The sequence below is a fragment of the Phymastichus coffea genome, unplaced genomic scaffold (assembly GCF_024137745.1).
Source record: "Phymastichus coffea isolate CEN01 unplaced genomic scaffold, Cenicafe_Pcof_1.1 PCOF00063, whole genome shotgun sequence".
Taxonomy (NCBI): domain Eukaryota; kingdom Metazoa; phylum Arthropoda; class Insecta; order Hymenoptera; family Eulophidae; genus Phymastichus; species Phymastichus coffea.
Genome location: NW_026706874.1, coordinates 831,199 through 852,836, shown reverse-complemented (window position 1 = coordinate 852,836; position 21,638 = coordinate 831,199). Strand labels below are relative to the sequence as shown.

General features: G+C 36.7%; 1 protein-coding gene across 2 annotated transcripts in view; it reads right to left on the bottom strand.

Moving 5' to 3' along the window:
• The window catches only part of LOC131667103 (delta-sarcoglycan), a 100,198-nt gene that overhangs the window by 12,969 nt on the left and 65,591 nt on the right, over nucleotides 1-21,638 (bottom strand). For both annotated transcript variants that reach the window (XM_058940306.1, XM_058940307.1), the window contains one exon: nucleotides 1,944-2,217. In XM_058940306.1, coding sequence (XP_058796289.1) covers nucleotides 1,944-2,217 — 274 coding nt within the window. The remainder of the gene's footprint in view (nucleotides 1-1,943; nucleotides 2,218-21,638) is intronic.

The window sequence follows — 21,638 nt, the reverse complement described above, 5'->3', positions numbered from 1 at the left end:
CGCAGAAAACTTGAAAACTTGCAGCAGGATATCATCGAAATCCTGCTCGCGCGCGCAAGAGCGCGTCGAGTTTATCCTTCTATTTTCTCTCGTGCTCGATCACTCGATCTCCGCGTTCGCGCGTTTCCTTTTATTTTCTTGTTCGCGGCTCTGCTACTCTCTCTCTCTATCTTGCACCTACCGACAGCAACATTTCCTCTCTCCTTTGGCATATCAATACTCATTTCTAACTTACATCGATTTAGATAAAAAAGAATCATTCGTCTAATCGGGTATATTTGCCGCGGGAGGTTCATTTTATACTCTATTCGATATTTTCAAAACTTGTCTTATTATTTGGATATTGCGAACATTCGATAAAAGTTCACCAAAGTACAACGTACCTGTTAATTCAAATCCTAATTATCATAACAAATGTCTAACCATAATGATCCAAATTAATTTCTGTGAAAAAGAAATAAGCAAGCATTAGAAGCGCATATAAGAGAGACAGGTGTGCAAGGATTTTGCAAGAGAGAGAGAGAGAGAGAGAGAGAGATAAGGCGAAAATAAGAAGATCAGTGCTTGGCGCTCGCACGCGCAAAGTGGATGATCCGATGTCTATTAGAGCGAGAATAAGAAAGAGAGTCGAGCTAGACATTTCCCTCGGGGAAATCGCAGAGAGGAACTCTCACGGATTGATACGCAATTTCCATCGATTTTTCTCTTTCGTCTCTCACCCCGTTCAAACTCGATAATCGCAATACCTTGATAATAGAAAGTTATGCCTGCCAAACTATTCTGCAGGTGAGAAACGCGGAACAATTGCATTTATGCATGCTACTGTTTTATTCAGTTGTGTGGCACGGAAACGACTGTATAAAGAGATGAGTGTCTGCAACGTCATTTTTTTTACGTCATTATAAAAAGTGAGTGTCTCCGAATTGACGAATATATACGTGTATCCAAGGAAAACATTTGTCACTCAGAAAGCTGTAGCAGCGGCGCTGACCTGCTCTACTTTTGAAAATAGAAAAGCTTCGGATTTCAACTCGAAGAAGACATCTACATTCAATTATTTATGGTCCTATGACACCAGATTTTCTCTTCACTAGGGTATTTAGTTCTTTTTGCCAAACACCATGTCTCTTGTGCGATGTTGATATGAATTTTTTCATGGACATCGATTAATAAAATATCTATACTATAAAATAGATATCAAAAAAGCAATTTTAGTGGATTGGGTATATTTTTTCGTTGAGGAAAGAGGGAAAAATTGAAAAAAATTCGTTCGAGCGAAAAGAAAAAAGCCACACAAGTTTTTCATATGTGTAAGCTTTTACAAAGAAAAAAAGGTAACTTTCATAAGCTGCTCTATTCGACCATTTCAATTGCAATACAGGCGTATGCAAGAAAAAAAATGAAACGCTTCTACTCGTAATATGTTATGTCCTTTTCATCATAAATGCTCCCCCTCATCGATCGCCTTTTCTTTCTTTTTCAAACGTTTAATTCGTTCTTTTTTTGCTTTCTCTTTCTAATAGCCTCATTTTTCGCAGGGAGAAAGAGAGTGGACGCGGCTTTAAAAATTGTTGTCGGTCTGGCTCTTTTTCTCGGGCATTATTCTTTTGTCGTGAGCTGCATGAATGCGCGCTTGCCGCTGGCCAACTCTCCCTCTCTGGGTTGATTTTTAAAGCTCTTAATTTCTTGCGCGAAAGATTTTTTTTGATGTGTAAAAACTACCCTCGGGACATCCACCGTTGTACATTTCGTTATGAAAATTATTTCACTTCGACGATGAAAATCCACGAAAGCTTGATTAAACGCACGGAAGAGATTTTCTTTTTTCGGCCGGCAGAGAGAGATACGAGTAATTATTTTTAAGCGTGCCGAAGCCATTGGCGTCATTGATCATAGTGGCGGACAATTAAAACGATCGTCCGTGACAAGCGTGAATATCTTACCAAACTGAATTCCATGACTTTCAGCAGCCATAACGTGAGCGCGAGGTTGAGAATGACGACGAGAGCAAGGCTTAGCACTAGCACGTACAGGCATCTCCGTCGCCAGCCGTACACAGCCATACCTAAGCCTACTTTGTTGTTGTTACTCGTGAACTCGCTCGTTGTTGTTGTTGTTGTTGTTGCTGCTGCTGCTGCTGTGGTTGTTGTTGGCTGACGGATTTGACGGGGTGTACTGGCCGCGTCGTCTGACCAATTTGATTGCGTTCTTGTTATCCTGTAAAGCAGAATGTAAAGAAAGTTTTTTTGCTGTTTTCTTTTTTGTTCTTTAGTGATGATAAGTGATGGCGAATCGAAAACCTAAGTTCGATTTGAACCGTGCAGTAAATGCTAAATTGATACACTTCTAATTGCGAACTGAACGAAATGACAACAATTTTTAACGTGTTATGATGATGGATGTTAATTAAAGCTGTCAATTAGAACTGACGGATAACCTGTCCATTACTTGAAAAAAAAAAGAAAAATTCTTCTCTTTAATTAGTAATTTTCGCTTGGGATAACAATGCTCTGGCTGTATCCAGCAATACTGTACACAGTCGTTGAATAAATAATAATGCACGCACAGTAACAATGGATTGAAATTTAATCTGGAATAACGACGGCAGTTAATTTAACGCGCGACCGAAGTTTATCATGATAAAACGAAAAGCCCGAATGAGCGAAAGTGATAGCTACAATAATTCGTAGACTGCTCAGTGCTACAATTCTTGCGTCAGTAATCGGCAGCTTTAATTTGATGGTAAAAACTATTCGCGTTGGATTATAAAAATTAAAAGTATAGGTGAGAGATCTTGTCGTTTGTTTGATGACTAGGACTTTGTCGCTTTCTTATAAATAATAATTTATAATAAAAATTATATCTCGATTGCTTACATGCAGGAATTCACCATCCAACAGGAAATTCAAGATTAAAAAATACCATAACGAAAACAAGCAAACTATTAATTTAAAAAAAATGAAAGGCAAAGGTTATCTTGTTGAGGAAACAAAATGCACGAAGTAGAAATGACCTATTTTTACATTATAGTACGTAAAATCATAGTGACGCACGATAAAATATAATTATCGGTACCTTTCCCGTTACTCAAGTAAAAATTCAATAAAACATCTTAATAATTTTACAATGACTTGTGAAAAAAGATCAATCACAATTACAAAATCGTCATCTATGTAACGCTGGTCTTTCTCGCAGAAGACAGTAGCAGCATACGGCAGAGTAGCCAAAATAGGATTACGGGAACCTCGAGGAAATTTAAAAGCCAATTAGGCAATCACGATAAGAGATAAGGCGGCGGTGAGCGCGCAAAAAGAGAAGAACGCGCGCGCTCGCGAAGCCCAGAGTTATGCAAAGCTAAGCGCGAGAGCAAAATGCCCGACATAATTTCAAGCTCAACTAATCCCTCGCTCTAACGAAACTTATCTCCTGCCTTTATTTATATGCTCTCCTTTTTCCTGACTTTCTTTTATTTCTCAATTCGTCAATTGTTTTCCGGAGATTGGCGCTCCACGGATAGATTGCATTTTATTTTCTTGTGTTTGGGAAAATAGTAAAAATCATAAATGAGAGAAAAAATTGTTATTAGTTGATAATCGCGAAAAATTCCACAGATGTCATATTTAGAATTTTTTCATTTCCAATGTTTACCACAGTTGAAAATTCAGTATTATTTTTTATTACAGCGCACTTTAGAAAATTATTTGTAGATGTAAATGATGTTTTAATTCAAATTTTAGCAAATTAAAAATATCAAGTATTTGGTTCTCGAAAAAATAAACCAAAAGTGGCTTCTTTTTCTCTTCCTCCACCGTAAAGCCGTTAACAGTGTCCGGAGCGGACGCTAATTCAATCTGCCGTGTGATGGCCGTCGGCGAAAATCGATCCACGCTTCAGAGTAGGATTTTTTCTTTTTTTTCTTTTCGCGCATGCACACGCCAACCAATTACACTTCACAGATTTTTTGTTCTCTTATTTTTTTGTCGGATGGAAAAATTTTATAAGACTTCAGAGATATTAAACGTATATGATCACAAAATATTTAGCACGAAAATAATTGCATTTCCAACGATTTATACTCAACTATAAGCATTCAACGGCAGTGTCACGTTAATGATTTTATTCCGTTTGATAATTTGTCCAAATTGCATCATTTTTCTAATCACAAAAGTAAGAACAGAAGTCAAGTTATAGTGTGAATTCTCTTAGTATACCTAGAACATTTCTAATAATTTAAGCGATTTCCCTTGTCCATAAACTATCAAATCGAGTCCTGCATTCATTGTTGCGAAAATAGACAGAAATTAAAGCAATTAGATAGATGAGGACAAAAGCAGCTGCCGCGCAACTATGAAGTATGCACAAGGACGAAAAGAATACGAGAGAAAGAGAGAGAGAGAAATATCAATCTGGCTTTTCGCCACAATATTCTCTCCAAATATGTAGAGTATGGACGAACTCAGCCACACGGAGAGTGAGAGAGAGAGAGAGAGTCGATATTGATATTGAAAGGGAATGTCAAGAGAGGATTACCTGTCCGAGCGAGAAAAGTCCTGTTACGAGAAGGAGGCAATTGGCCGTTATGAGTGGATTTCATTTCGACAGCCAAATGACCATAGAAACCCGCTGCAACGATAATAATCGTTCGATTATACTAAGTGATGGATTTTTAGTGTTTCCGCTGATAGAATTATTCACGTCGTATGAAATACTTATATTCTCAAGAGTGGAACATTATCATCCCAGCTTTCACAGTACTCAAAATAGCCGCACGACCCGAATACCTATTTGTATTTCGATGACATTATTTATTCTTTCAACGACCCACTTCGGAACTCGGGATGATTTGATTTTCTCGTTTGAACATTCAAAGTTCAGAAATCTAGACTGGTAAAGGTCGTTCTAGTTACGTCGTAGGATCAATATACTTAGATTCATAACGCTACAAGAAGAATCGAAGTACAAGAGCAAGAAACGCTTGGCTAAGATATTATCTCTGTGGCGGGCTGATCGTTCTGGTCACTTCGTTAGCCGAGCGATTGTTTTGAAAGTGGAGGGGGAGGGGGCGGCGTAGAGAAAGCCGATCATTATCCGTGGCCAAGCGAAATGCCACAAGCTTGCGGTCTCTTTGCCAAGTGGATTTGTCTCTGCTAATCGCTCGACTAGCTAGCTGACTATCGACTCGAATCCTGCATTCATTGTTGCGAAAATAGACAGAAATTAAAGCAATTAGAGAGATGAGGACAAAAGCAACTGCCGCGCGATTATGAAGTATGCACAGGGACGAAAAGAATACGAGAAAGAGAGAGAGTTGCGACCCTCCTATTACCCTCGACAAACAATTTCGTTATTTGTAGAATCGTGTCGGAATTGAGTTCGTTAATTTGTTATTTGCTATTCGCTATTTCCTATTTGCTATTTGCAGAGCTAGAAAGTAGAAATTTATTATGAAAATTTAATATGAAAATTTTGTTCGTGAGAATTGAATTGAAGCTCACTAAATTGAAAAATTATCAAAATTTTTCAAGAATTGATTTGAATAGTCTATTTTTTGGTCGCGATTTCTCGCCAATTGGTGCGATATTTGGAAGGGCTGAAGACTTCGATGACGACCGATATTTTAAAAATCGAATTTAAAGCGCAGCGATTGTCGCTCGGGGGTCAAGATAATCATACTCGGGCGCACTTAGCCGTATTACGCGCTTGAAAGGGTAAAAAAACAGTCAGACGGGCAGCAAGCCAAATCCAGTAGAGCTATGTATGGGAGAATGGCTTGAGATATTAGCCGATTGTTTGTCGCGCTTTTGTCGTTGCGCGCACAATGGGAGGGAAGAAGGCTTTTATGTTCGTCGGAAACTGTTGCTGGTATGCCGCTTTGAGAGAGCGTTTAGCTGCGAGCTTTGCTTTATTTTTCTCGAAACTTCATTTGCTGTGGCAAGAAAAAAGAGCTCTCGGATATATACTGGCAAGTACTAAATGCCATTCTAGAGAGAAAGTTATGCCACGTTCAGCAAAGCAACGCTCAGAATCCCTCTGTAATATTCAGGTCGCGGTTAAGGTAACGGTCATTCGTCGAATGCGTATACATTCAGATCGAACGCCTTGGAGATTTGGCGTACAACTAAACAAAAAGAAACTATTAACTATGTTAGTTTCGCACTCGAGCGGATTAGCGTGTGCACACCGTGAATACAGTGCAGGGGCAAGTTCACTAATGGAATACAGTTTGAGACACGCGTATGTATAAACTTCGAAGATTTGTATCATCCGGGTTCATTTTAGCTACATGCTGATTATAATACGTTAACAAGAAGAGTGCCATATATATTTTATCGGTCGAAATACATCAGCGCTCAGGAATTTTTGAGAATATTACACATTAGAAAAGTTAAATGGGTGTTATCGAAAAATCAGACGAATATAGATTTTGTAACTATGGTTCAATAAAGTATTTGATGGTCGCCTTCTAGCATATTTTCATATGTAAAAACATTTGCCAAAGTTACAAGTAAATCAGCGAGCCGAAGATGTGGCACTCTAGTGGTGATTCGCACTTCGACGCGGATTTTGGCGGTTTTTGTGGTGCCGAGAGCAGAAGTTTGTTTCTAAAGCGGATTAACGGCAGGAGGGCGCTTCGTTGAAAAAAAAACAGTGGCGCAGCGTGCTAATGGAATCGAGCAATTAACTTGACACCGCGATCGCTCTTTCGCGCGATGGTGGCAATGTGAGAGTTATTCGTTGGCTTTTTATGCCGTGCTCATTGGATGCTCGCCCTTTTTTTTTTCGTGGTTGTGAACGAGAATAGTTTTTGTTCGTTATTTCTTATTTCGTGCGTACCCATGCGTCCGAACTGCAGCGACGACTGGAAATTAGTATTCCTCCGAAAATGGCGCGTCCAAGCCCCGAGTATTTTTTCTGCGGCCTTTGTATAACGAGCAACCAACGCGCATACTCTCGAAAACAAACAAAAAAAGAGAGAAAGGTTCAACGACTATATGGGCAAGAAACGAGAAAGAGAGCGAGGAGAGAGCGACTCTACCAAATAAAACGACGATGGTTGAAAGGCATCATAAACATCCACTAGAAGTCAAAGCCTAAACTCCCCCTTTCTCGGCAAGGGAAAAAAGAGAGTTCCCTTGCGCACCAATGAATCCCAGTTTCCCTAATGAATTAGCGGCACTCGTTTCCCTGCCTCTCGGGCAGCGAGGCGCACTAATTGCCACGGCATTAGCCTTTTTTCCTCTCTCTCTCTCTCTCTCTCTCTCGCGCATACACAAAGCTAGGTATTCTTCGGTGAGGCTTGCTGCAACTCCAAATGCGATAGGCACATCCTTCCTCGCGATAAAAATATACGATCGGAAAGATATATATTCAAGACAATGTCAGCACTGAGCAAACAGAGACGAGAAAGTACAGGGAAATCTCCGGAGGGAGAGGGAGCTGCAGTAGTAGGCGAACGGAACGACGACGACGGAAACTCAAACATTAGCGTAACCGCCAGCAAATGCTGCCGGAGATTCGACGTCGCGGTGGGATCGGCTAACTCCCGCCGCGCTTTGGCGCCACCTCGACTTCCTTTTTTTCTCTCTTCGGCAATAGATTACTCGCAGCTCGAAGGTACAACAATTCAATTGCAGAAAAATCACTTCCAAGAGAGCGCAACTAACTTGGCCGAAAGCGAGTCAGGCAGGAGGAGCGTAGAACAAGGAAGAACACTTCTAGGGAGGAAGAATCTAAGCTGGAAGCAGCAGCAGCTCGAGGAATAGTTTGACGTAGCTTTTAGGTCGAGTTAGCCAGCAGCAGCCGCCACGAGTGAGAGAGGAACTTCCGTAATGCGTTAATCCGGTGTACAGTTGCGCACAGGTAGAGAGGTAGGATAGGTATTCAAACCCGTCGACGTCGAACGGCCAACAGATAAGAGCCAACCCTTAGTCGCGTAGAAGTTAGCACCCATGCGGGAGGATTTGCAGCTTTTCAACCGACAATTTTCCTCTTTTTATTCTTCCGAGAATGTCTTGCGCGATTTTGACGTTTTGCCAAAGTTTTTTTCTTTTTCGAATAATCTTGTAATAATGTAATTCTACATTGGCGTTTTAAGTAATTTATAGACATAGTATTTCATTACAAGCAAACAATAATTTATAACGTCATTCCAAATAGCGAAATAAATGACTGTGACTTAACTACCATGTTCGCCATCGCTGCTTCGAACACATTCATGGATGAACTTTTCTTTGCTTTTATTTATTTTTCGTTTTCCCGATTCAGATTTGTTTTTCATTGAAATCTCTTCGAAAGTTTTGTCGAATAGTCAAAATAAGCCGAAAGGAAAGCTCAAAGTGAACGTTTTACTTCAATTAAGCAGTTAGTTTGTATTAATATAAAAAATAAAGTTTAACTAACGGCTGCATCAAACATGATTCATGTTTCTCTGGAGGGAAAACCACGTAAGACCGAATTTACAACAAATAATTTAAACGCAATATCGTACAATTGAAATCGACTCGCCAACTGAATTCCATCAAACGAACAACAAATAGAAAAAAATAGACGACAGGCCACGATTCTTAATTAGCCGGATGTCCTAGAGAAGAAAGAAAAAAAAGAAGGTGTCTTGCCTCCATGTCCTATTCCGTGGAGGCTTTTTGTTCGTGCGGGCGGCGATGCCAATTACCCGACGCGACGGACAAATGGAGGGAGGTAGGATAATGAACGAGGAGATCGGAGATTGATCGACTAGCTCGCGTGCTGTGTTCTCCTGGCGTGTACGTGTGGCTTTTCCATATACCACGCGTACACGTTTCACACACCACGTTTAGTTGATCATCAATGAGATACATAACCGCCAGAAAAAAAACATTCTTTAAAGAGTTTTATTCTTCGTCTCTTGATGTGATTAACAGGACTAAATGTATTATAATAATTTTAAGATTGTTAGAGACAGTCTACGTTGGAAAACATCTCTTTTGTTATTACAGTATAGTCTAGTTAAGAAATATAAAATGAGAAAAACAAATAAACGAAAGAAATAAATATAAGAAATAAGATCTAAAATAAATCATAAATTGTGGAGCAAACGTTGTTCGTTCCCAGTTCTCAATTAACAGAGTAAAAAAAAGATTCGTGTCAATCGAGCCGGAAGAAACAGCGTAATTAGACTTTCTATTTTTTACTTTTCCTCTCCTCTCCCGCGCGTACTCTATCGAATGTCCGATGTCGTAAATTATTCAGGCGTCGGCTGCTGCTGCAGAAGCCGAAGAATCGAACCGCAGTCCCTCGAGTAACGAGACAGCGTACGCCCGTGTGGTTTTTCGCCCTCCCCCTTTTTTTCCTTCCTTTTTTTACTTACCTACACGTCCAAGTTCTTCAGACTCACCTGCAACAGAAATGAGAAAAGTGGCGTTAGATGGTTTTTATCGGACGATGGAAGTATGTTAAGTTTTTTTTTATATTTTACATCGTAAAAGCATATTCCATAGTTTGGGCCTTAAGTGATGTTGACGATTTTTCTAGCTTAGGAAGAATTGCTTTTACTTCTCGTAGAAGTATAACATTTTTTTATGATAAAAAAAACGCATTTCAATTTGTACAGCATATTTATTCTCTACCTTCTTCCTAAAAAAAAAAAATTTTTCATTTTTATGCAGATTTATGCGACGACGCGAGCTCAAACGATTAGAGGTGTCGGCGTGGTGAAAATGTATATCGTTCAATTTGATTCGAGAGAGGGAGAGGAAGGTCTAAATTCGCTTCGGGCTTCGCGCGCTATTACGAATTTTTTAAGTGCCAACTTGATAACATGTCTGAACACGTATTTGAATAATTTCTTAGCCGGAATATATATATATTAGCTTGATTTTACATGAAATAATGTACGAAATTACGCGTACACGAAAAGTTTCTAGTTTGAAATTCGAAAGATATTCCAAGAATTTTGGATTTGATCTTTACAATATTAAATATTGAATACGATATTATAAATACTTATATTATTGTATTCATGAACGTGTGTATTATTTTGTATTCGTTGGATAGCAAACGGAAAATACTATAGGTAAATGAATGCTGAGATCTATTGATGTGATAAAGATAGGTTGATTGATCATTCGTGAAATGTATGTTGCCAACTTTAATATCCGGTGCCATTATTGATGAACAAAAAATTTTTTTTTCCCAAGATTACCGACAAAACTGGAAATCATTACCAAAAATGCGAACTGATACGAAAATTGCTGAAAATAATTAAAATGTTACAGTCTAAAAATTTTTGAATTTCAATTTTTATTTGAAAATTAAAGCTAAAACTAAAATTAAGATTACAGCAAATCTTGAAAATAAAAAATTCTTTAAGATTTTCTATGATATTTTCAGTCGTTTCTAGGAAAATAAAAATTCAATACGTTACAATTTTTCGACAGTAGTTAATTTTGTATTTTTTTGCAATTTCTTACATTTTTAAAATACTTTCTTTGCCCGGATCACATCTAGTGTACTAATTATTGAATAAAGCAAAAAAAATAATAAATACATTTGTACATATAATTAATAATCGTAAAGCACCTATACAACATGTTTTAATCTATCGATTTCTAATGAATATCCAGCAAGTAGCTGAGAAATATTTACTGAAACTTTCGCTCTAGAAAAGAAACAAAAAATACAGCAGAAGAGCGCGCGAAGAATCACCAAACTACCATCTGAATGCAAATGCCGATCGCATTACGCGGCCTAGTCTGGCCTCATAAAGGCAAGCTGTTTTGTGTGGCACCGAGTGCTGCCAACTACCACTGTTATGCGGGATTACGAAAATTTTCAGCCTTGCGCGAGTTCACATTCTTAGAAAGAATGGTCAAGTCAGACACTATTTTTTTTTGTTTTATAATTAGTTGAATATTCATTTAGTATTTTGCAAAACGTTAACAGTGGTCCGCTATCATAAAATAATCTTCTTTAGGCTTTGTCGTCATACCAAGATGTAGACTTATAGTAGTGTTGCTGTTGTGTAAATAATAGCCGTTTATACAATGCTGACACGGGTAATTTGATGTTTATCAATAACGAGCAAGAGAATTCAAATAAAAAACAAATGAAAATTGCCGCAAAATGTACCTACGGTATGAAATGATTAAACACGGACATATAAGGTTATGGTATTTTGTGGATAATCATTTTCAATTAATTATTATTTTTTTACATATCATTATTAAGTATGTACACCAAGCTTTAACTTATAACGTAATCTCCAAATAAATGAACGTTTTTAATTGTCTATTAAAATTCATTTACATTTCTAAAAACAGCGACTAGCTTCGTTATTCGAACATTGGTGAATGATCAATTTCTGAGATATCTTCATCAATGATTGGCTCCGGCGTGGTCGTTCCAAGAAATAGTTGTACAAAGGTTTTATTTTCTTTCACGCACTGGCCATTTATACAATGCTGTAACGAATTATAATGTGTATTCGTGAACGACAAAAAAATTAACCCGATAAATGACTTACAAATCCATCACCACAAGGTGCACCTTCTGGCACAACATGATTAGGTACAGCGTAACAATTGCTTTTCTTATCTGGAATTGGTGGTGCGCAATACAAACGAGAACACTGGCTGTTGAACCATAAATCCTAAAATTTTTGAAAATTACTCTACATTTACCAAGTTTTTAATATTTATCACACTTACTTGACAGTCATACGTTCCGACAGCATGATCACAAATTTGATCTCGCGAGTATAATTTTCCGGGTAGTTTTCGAGGTATCTTGCTACTTTTTAACTCCGGCTTGTTGAACATACATTGCGCTCTTGATTCTCTGTAAATAACAAATATAACCAATGAGATTTTTCTTTCTCGTCATAATTCGCATTTCGTACCCATTCAAGAATTTTTTCACGCTCTCAGTACTGCAATTCGACCAAATAAAGCTTTCCCTAGTTGCTGTCAAATGATATGACATGAGGTAACCATCGTCCCAATCGCAGCCGTGTTTATTTTTTGGGTCATGCGATGCTCCCAATCTGATCATACAAGATATTTAGCTTTCTAGAATAATTTTTTGTGAATCATTATACTTACAGGTGACCAATCTCGTGAGCCGCTGGAACGATACCCAAGAAACTACCGGTGTCTTTGATTATTCCGACACCTTCCATCTCTTTGTATTCCGAGTCGAATGCACATGCGCCAGTGTAGTAAGCATAACCTGCAGATATAAAATGTGCATCGATAAGTATCAAACAGATTCCTTAGCTTTACTGAATTAATTACCTAGGGTATCGCAATAATTTCCAGTCTCGCACCTATACTCGTTACGATGTTTGACACATTCAGCTGGTACTTGACACATGTCGAAGCTAAAAGAGAAAATATACAAAATCAATAAAAGTACAATAGGAACAAAAATTAAAAAATAATTATTCAACTCACGAGGTCATAGTAATAGCGAAATCAAATTTGACATTTAGTCTCTTCATAGTTAGTGTCTTGTCTGTGTCGTTGTATTCGGTTTCGGGATACATGAATGCTGACTTGTCTCTCAATGCTTGTATTACTTTTATCTTGTTGTCGAATATTTTTGTGTGAATATTATTTTTGGTAATATAAGGTGTCATCGTTGGATCTTCTGCCAAAATGATACCAGCAATGTTAAGACGTATTTCAGGGTTTTTAAAAACACGGTATCTAAGATCGATTCCGTTCCAGAAGGCAAGTAGGTATTCGATTATTCTGTTGACGTTGCGATTGAACTTTCTACAAAATAGTAAGGAATGCAGTGAGAGTTTAGCTGAGAGAAGTGTTGTTATGATGACTACTTAGTTTGACTTACGCAAAATAATTAGACTCTACTATGATCAACACTTGAGGATAAATGATTTCAGGCAATTTATTATTTGCTTCATAACGTCTCCTTTTTCTACGACCAAAAGCAACCAGATCGTCTAAAATGAAGAATCGCATTACTCAGTTTGGACAACTATAATTCTAGTTTTTATTTTACTACTTTTAGTATACTAATTATTCTTACCAGGACCTAGATCTTCATTATCATAAAAAATATTGTGATTATCATCTGCCGATTCTTTACTCACATCAGTTTCATTACTGTAATCATTGCTGTCATAATCATCTTCATAATCGTCTTGTTTCTTTGTTTGCTTTGCATCTGATATTTTATACACGATATGATGGTGCGTATATTTGAGATCAGGATATTGCACTGTACGATTAGACATGAATATGTCGCCATTGTTGGTGCTGTGTTTGTACCGCTTGAAGAACTTGCTTAAGCGATTGACTAGAGGATGGATTATCAGTTTTTCGCTCGTTTCTACCAAATTAATTATTCCGTTCTGTTTTTGGAATAACATTGTATTATTATTGAAAAACTGTTTGTATGTTTATTTGAAGAGTACGCATTCAACGTAGCCATTATTTTTTGTAATTCATTTGTTACCAGTTTAATTTACTTAATTTTTCTTTTGCTTTCAGTTTAATTTCAATATTAACTTATAATTTGTTCAGTCTATTTATTTTGCATGTTAAAATAATTTCAGAAACTAAGTACTTACAACAGAAGGTAAATTATTTTCATCATGGTGAAGAACGAAAGCACCGTTGTTAACTGGATCATGATACATTTTGTATTCTCTCAACATCGCCTAATACCGTAAAATTAAAATTAAAAATTCTATTATCCATAATCTAAAAGTGATTAAATGAAACCTTACGTTTTTAACCCGGTCATACTGGACATTATTTATTTCCCCGAGTTTTTTCTTTGCAATGAATACCGGTGTATTAAAATCAGCCAGATAACCGTCAGTTGGCTCTAGATAAAATCTCATTTCCTGCTGGAAACTCGTCAGTTGAAGAATCCGATGGTTAGGACTTTCAGGATGCTCCTGGTATGCTACGCGAACAACTTCACACGACGTATCTACGGAAGATTACAGGTATTATGTAAATATATTTTATTTAAAATAGTTTGTTGTAGTTTAATATGCAAACCTTCGTTCAAATCTGGACCAAAATGGAGGACTCTTGCATCTTCTGTTATCTCTTCATGTATCTGCAAATTCAATCGACATTTTATAGGCTATTGCATCACTTTGAGTTCACAAAACTTTTTGAAGAAACAAAGTATATATATAAATATATTACTATAGACCGTTGAGCCGAAATGAGGGTCGCGATACATAAGAAAACGAAAATCCGTATCATTTTATTATTACCAATAAACCATGAACCTGCAATGACATTTATTATTCTCATTACAATGTGTCATTTCAATCGGTAATATTTGTAAAGAACTATCACTTACCCATGACTTGGTGAACAATAACTGATATAAAGAACGACACTCAAATAAATAAGAAATTTCAGGGTTATTACGGTATAAATACGATTCAGCGTAAGCAGTATGTTTGTTCATTACCAGACGCACGTGAAACTGCCAATATTAAAAGCCCATTGATAATATCATCGACACAAATTCAAGTATATGCAATGAGCAAGAACCTATTGTCTCCTAATATCACACTTAAATTCCTCGTTTACACACCTTATGTATTCGTGTCGAATCGCGTTACGCTTTAATATGATTCGTGTGTTTTAAAAAATATTGCGTAAATTTTGGAATTCGACCACGGAACAATTACATTAGAAAAATATTTATCTAATGTGTTTTAGTGGACAACAAAAATGTTAATTTGACTATTAATTATTTTATTATTCGACATAATAGACACAAACTTGTATGTTCAACGCAGAGTACACAAAAGTTCCAAACTGGCATGACACAAAGATAAAGATACGGTTATAATCAATTTTACGCGCGACAGGTATAAGACATTTACAGTCGAGTTAACAGTTGCAAGATTGTGGTTATATAACAATAAAACATAACGTCAAATAAGAATATAAATGAAAAACAGATTAATAACATAAAGCAACGAGAAAATCCGCGAAAGTAAAAGTACTTGGTTGGTTTTTTTATTTTTAAAAGCTACAAAATTTTACGCTATTCCGTGTGTTTTCTAAACTTCCTTGACTCTGCGTCGCTCATTGTTTTAACCGCGGTGGCGGCGCGCAAAATGCAATTTGCCAGTGTTTCCCGGTATAGAGCACTCGTCCGAAATTCGAGGCGCGCGCGAACGTTAACTTTGTCTTCTATCGTCGAACTTTCTGCTTGTTCTCTCTCATTCTCGTCTAATTTTTTTTCGTCATTCCGTGAGAGAGTGCGAGAGAAAGAGAAAAAACTGCAAACAGCATTGGGAATGAAAGCTATGCTTTTTCTTCTCTAAGAGAAATTGTAGAGGTGTCAAACGTTGGCTTTTTTGAGTTGTGCATTCTGTTAGAAACACACATATGTGGAATAACTTTAGCTACGTACTTTGCTAACTCTGTCGTTGAGTGTTTTTTAATGAGGGGAAAGGGGGAGGGGAAGGCGAATGTTTTTGAATAATTCTTCGAAAGATTGTGTAAGCGAGCTTTTGAAAATTTGATGAGCTGAAATAAGACCTTCAAGGGAAAAAAAAGTCTCGCCAGTGAAAACGTCAAACAATATTGCCTGAAGCACTTTCGAGAGGCAAGTGCAGTATCGTAACTGTTGCATCATTTCGCCGGCGTTGGTTCATAGACGAAAAGAGGAGGGTGGAGAGGTTGTCGAAGTCTGCAAACATAACGGCTTGGTGCTGCTGATGCTGTATCGTCGTTTGAAAGTGCCTGCCAATACCGAACGCCACGCTATATTGACGCCAGCAGCAGCGAGCTTCGAGATACGGATTTGCTCCCTTGCAAAATTCCGTCGTCTTATCTCGAGCTTGTGTATATCAAGTATCCCAGAATATCCTTGTTGATAACCGATCGCTAGGAAGACTTTTCCGACAAGCGTCACTTCGTTAATATAATGTCGTGATTTCTCCTTTTATTTTGGTGCATTTGTTCTTTATTCGCTTTGATGAATTTTGAACATCGTCGATGTGGAAATTTTTATAGATTATCAAAATAATTGCGAAAATCCAATCGTGTGGAAAGAAGAAAAATTCGCTCAAAAAAACAGCAAACGTTTACAACATTTCGAATTATTCAGATAGAGAGAGAGAGAGAGAGAGAGAAAGAGAGAGAGAGAGAGAGAGAGAGAGAGAGAGAGAGAGAGAGAGAGAGAGAGAGAGAGAGAGAGAGAGAGAGAGAAATGTTTTTGTACGTCAGTTTCAAAAGAATACACACACAGAATACTGTGTTGAAAATTTAACACATTAATTCAGCGTATCTAACGCACTTTGTCTTTATTGACCTGCGGTCATTTAAAACTTTGATGCATTCATAAAGGTAGCGCGCAGCCACTTCATTAATTCATGATTTTCAGTTTGAACAATAATCGCTGCAAACTCAGTCGAGAAAAAAACAAAACACAACAAATTTTTAATTTTCTATCTCTTTCACCCTGTTTGTAAATTAACCACAGCGAAAAAAAAGAAGCACACGATTAAACGGGATAATTATCCGGGAGGAGGCAGCAGACAAACAGACAAAAAAAATAGAAGCTTTTCCAACTTTATCGAGCTGTAGTGGCAGCGGCAGGTTATATTCAAAAGGCAGACGTTCATATGGCCAGTCGCAAAACTCGCTCTTCAGTCGCACTTTGTGCTTCATTGTTCGTTGGCAGAGGCTTGACCCCCCCCCCATCCCTCCTACGGCGATTTTATTTTTTTCACAAAAACACTGCATGCAGCTTTCTTAAGCTCTCTAGGGAGAATTAATTAGCTTGAAAGCTTGGGATTATGATCGACAAAAAAAAATAATTATAATGGAAAATACGTATGAAGTTGAAATCAACTGTGTTTCACTTGATTATTATCTTCTGTTATTTCCAGTGGTTTTATTTAATTATGTTAGTCAAAGAGGTCATTCGAAATAATTAAAATGTTTTAAAATTTTTTAAAAATATACTGCAAAGTGAAATACAATAATAAACATATAGTACAAATGCCTGGAACTTATGGTTTCAGATAAATGATTAATGCTGGATTCAACCTAGTGATTGTAATTATGAAAGGCTTTTTCCAATGTATAAACATTTGTCTAAAAAATATTTGATATGAAGGCTTTATTTGCTACACTAAGTCCATATCGCAAATGCAATACGTCGGCTGTCATGGCCATATTGAACCCGCTATTTTAGATTGCCAAAATCTGACTTCATATTTGTAATCAGAGACGTTCGACATCTTGAGGTAGTAATATTTTTCACTGCAAATTAAAAAAATGTACTTCTTGTATGTCTGGATGAATTAAGTTATCGCTTTCAGTTATAATAAAATATATTTTATTGATAACCTACAGCTAACCAATTAACGTCTAAGCCGATTCTGAATTGGATTAAGCTGACGATTGATGTTTTCGAGCGAGAAAACTTTTCACGGTACAACTAAACAAAGATATTACTTATTTGACAAACAATATCTAAAAAGGTCGTCGGATAAAATGTTTTCTTCCTCTCCTAACAATTTGAATTAATGTCAAGATCAGCATAATAATTTCCAAGTCTCGGCGAGAGGGGTCAAGTCAACTTAAAAGGCCATGTCTGCCAAGAAGATGGTAAATTATACGAAAGTCGCTTGGGACAAGAGCGCACTTAATAATTCATCAGCGAACTTTCAATTGATTATTAAGGAACGTTAAGTCCGTTGAAAAATGTTCGGTTCCTTCGTCCTAGTATTAATATTATACACAAATGATGGCCCGAGAAAGTGTCAGAAATTTCCTGACTATGAACTTGAGCTCGTCGGTAAATTTTACATTATTCTAATCCGGTGCGTTTAAAGAATGTTGCAAGCTTTATCTGCGCAATGTAGTGTCAAGTGCAAAACGAATTGATTATTACGAAGAGAACGATTCGTATAATACCTGTTATCTCGCTTCTTCGTCACATTGACTTTCTTCCAAAGTATTGTTGTGGAATAAAGAAAACAAACATATAACAACACTCATAGCAGCTCTTTAAGTACTTTCGTTCATATCGTCGACTTTTAAAACTACCAGAATCCAGGGAATCACATTCAGATGGAATCAGGCAGCGGCAGCACGATTCTTCAACCGCAACGGCGAAAAACTTGTGCAAGCCTCAGGGGGACCGAAGCTTCTTCTTTTTTTCCTTTTTCTTCATATTTTCACGGTGGCTATCGTGTTTTCTTGGGGGTTCCAGAAGTTTTGCCAAGCTATTGGATATATCTATTAGTGAAGTTTGATCCTTCAAAGATTAAATGTGTGTGTGTGTATATGTGTGTGATAGGAAAAATAATATTAGGAGAAAAAAATAAAATATGTATAACATTGAACAAATGTTAATCTTATCTTGTAACGTTTATTATCAGAAACATCTGGATAAACGAATCGAACAATATGCTAATTAAAAATTGTGATTGAAGCACCAACAAGTGCTAAATATAACTTAAAACGGCTCATGATTATTCGAATTGGTCAGGCATCATTGTCAACGAACCAAGAAAAGGAAAAAATCCGCGATTTTTAATTACGAAAAGTGGAATCGAGAGACAAAACGCGTAGAATGGCTTGGGAGATGTCGTAGGATGGCAACATAATCGGAGAGCCGTGCTAAAGTTAGCACGTAGAGTCGCAGGTGCGCAGGCGGATCGTAACTTTTCAACTAAATAAACTACAGTTTGAAACCTTGGCCCACTCCCCCTCTCAGTCGTTCTCTGCCTCGTTTAATAATCCACCGGCGTTGCGTTTGCACGCACGTGAGCTTTTGTGTTTTATTGTGTTGCTGGATTAATAGTCCGCTTGATTCTTATAGGATTTAAGCTTCTTTAATGGCTGCTTGCTATTGCGGTATTTATAAAGTGATGTATTAGAAAAAAGGTATTTATAAATCGACGAAGCTTTTTTCGTTAAATGATGCTGCATGGATACGATAGAATGCTTGACGCTCTCAGAGCGTTTGTGCGTGATATGAATAGATTGTTAAAAGCTAGCTCTGCAATCAACATATTCAAGTTTCATTTTCACTGTGACGTGACTACAAAAAATTTTAATTAAAGTAAGTGCGAAAGGCCACTCGAAAATTGTCCTACAAAAAAGTATTCGTTTACGTATCTAAATTAATCATATGAAGTCATTGATTACTCAAACAATGCAATCGACCACTTAATTTGCTCAAAACAGACCCAAAATTGCTTAAATTTTTAGTTGCATGATTTCACGATTTTTTTATTTTGAAAATCCAGAAAAATATTGTATGTATTTATTTCACAGTGAAATCTGTCGGTCGAAAAAAATTTCATCCGAAAATATCTGCAAGATTTTTGCCCAAAATTGATATTCTCTTGTTCGTTGACAATTTTTTATTTTTTATATATAAGAAAAAACATTTCCAATCAAAATTCAGTTCTATGGAATACTGAAAAATAAAAAAAGTAACTTTTCAAATGATGCAAAAAGCAACACTCACTGTGCTGATAATGTGTTTTCAAAAAAATATTTGTTAAAATATCGTAACTCGTGTGCCCCGACAAATATTTTTTTATCGTTCGTATAGTTTTGATATTCTAACAATACGTGAATGTATCGAGTAAAACTATTGCTTAAGCTTATACAGTATCAAAAAAATATATCCAGTTCTTTTTTTAGCGATAGACTAAATATATTTATATTTGATATGTAATGATTTGAATTAATATAAAGAATTTTTCTTTTTGACTAGTAAATCAAGGTTATCAAAAACATCAATATTGTCACGCACAAAATATTGTAATCTGAAAATAAAACTCTATAATAGCCCTCAGTATAAGTCAACCAAATGAATATATAACGCTTCAAGCAGCTTAAATAACTCCGGTTCAAAAGGTATAGCACCATTATCGAAATAATCCGCACAGGAAAAGAAAGGATTATTATTTGCAAGCTCGCAAATAATAATCACAAAGCTCGTCCGATATTTCTCATTTACACCTCACACATACACGCACACCTACATACATACACACATACACATCAGACTGGCTATTCTCTCCTTTGTAGGGTTAAGAACAGCCACGTACGCCTTAAATCTCGTGGAAGCATTAATCTTGCGTCGTATTTTAACGAATGACCTCAGCGCCTGTGTGCGTGACCTCATAAAAATGTTTTTCTTTTTCACTCTCACTTGTAATTATTACCGTTGAAGCTGTGAAGAAATTTGTCGTTTTATAGGTACGATGAGCTCTTTTGATGTCTTGAATTGTATAGAATTTTTTAGACCTTGAATCACGACATGACTTTTCATCTGCCATTTGCATGTGAATTGAATTTTATTTTTTGACACTTGCAGATCTACTAACTGCGTCACGATAGCGATATCGTTGCGAGGTTACATGAGATAAGCGGGTGGATTGTATTCTGATGCGCTTCATGCGGGAAAATTATTTTCGGCTATCGCACATGGGCTCATTGTTATAATACTGGATTTCAGGTTTTCAAATTTCCGCAAAGGGAAAGAGAGAGTGTCGATTACAGAAACATATAAGGTGATAACAAGTTTTTTTTCGTGGTCAACGATACGTACAAAATTTTACGGTTATTTGGTGGAAATAAAAATAGCATATTTTTTCATGCGTGATCACGTTTCGGGGTTGCGGAAACGTGATCATATTACGAAATTATTTTTATTTTCTTCCTCCTCGATTATTTTGCTCGTTCGGGAATGATTTTATGTATGATGATTTTTTACATATGGATGATTGTAAAAAGAGCCCGATATTCAGATTCCTCGCCTATCAGTAAATCATCCAAAACAGTAAAATTTGTTGAGCTTCCATGTTCTAAATTGCTTAATAAATTTTTTTCAATTATTCTACGAGCTATGATAACAAAGTTTAGACATTATTACCGTAAATTATTCAAAATTGAAAGTATAATTTGCTTATTAAAAAGCCGTATATACTTTTTTCATCATCTAATCCATCCTATTAATAGAAAATTTCCGGTATAGTATATAACGTTTAATCATTGAAAAAGTATATTTTGGAGCTTTTTATTTACTTGATCATAAATTGAAGGATATCTCCAGTTTAAAATGCCATTACCGTAACCTGGTAATTAAAACTTACATTTAAAATATTTTTGGGAGCTCGGATAAATACTTTATAAATGCAGAAGAATAATTTATAATCATGTTATGAAAGTGGTTAAAAGCCTGATTATATTTTAGATGTCGTTACCGCGAGACAGATAGGTTTTTTACCATCAACAGTATTGTGCCTCACAATCCTGAAAGTCACTTGAAAGAATGTCAAGTATCAGGCGAAACGAAAGTAATTAAACTCTCGGAAAGGAGATTGTAACATATACATTTACGTGCAAATGGCTAATGCTCTGGACGCTAATTTATTTATGTGGACATGTGCGCGCGTTACGCGCTTCGGCCAAAGCCATATACGGATTATTGGATTTATGGGGCGATTTCTTCTCCCTCTCTCTCGCACGCGTCGTGATTTGCGATCGGTTTAATTGATAATTATGCGTTTATCCGTATTGTTTATCAATCGCCCCTTACGCTCGTGATTTTCGAATGGCAACGTTGCGACACACGAGTTGCAATTGATACACGAAAGGATTATCGACCTATTTTTACTTGAT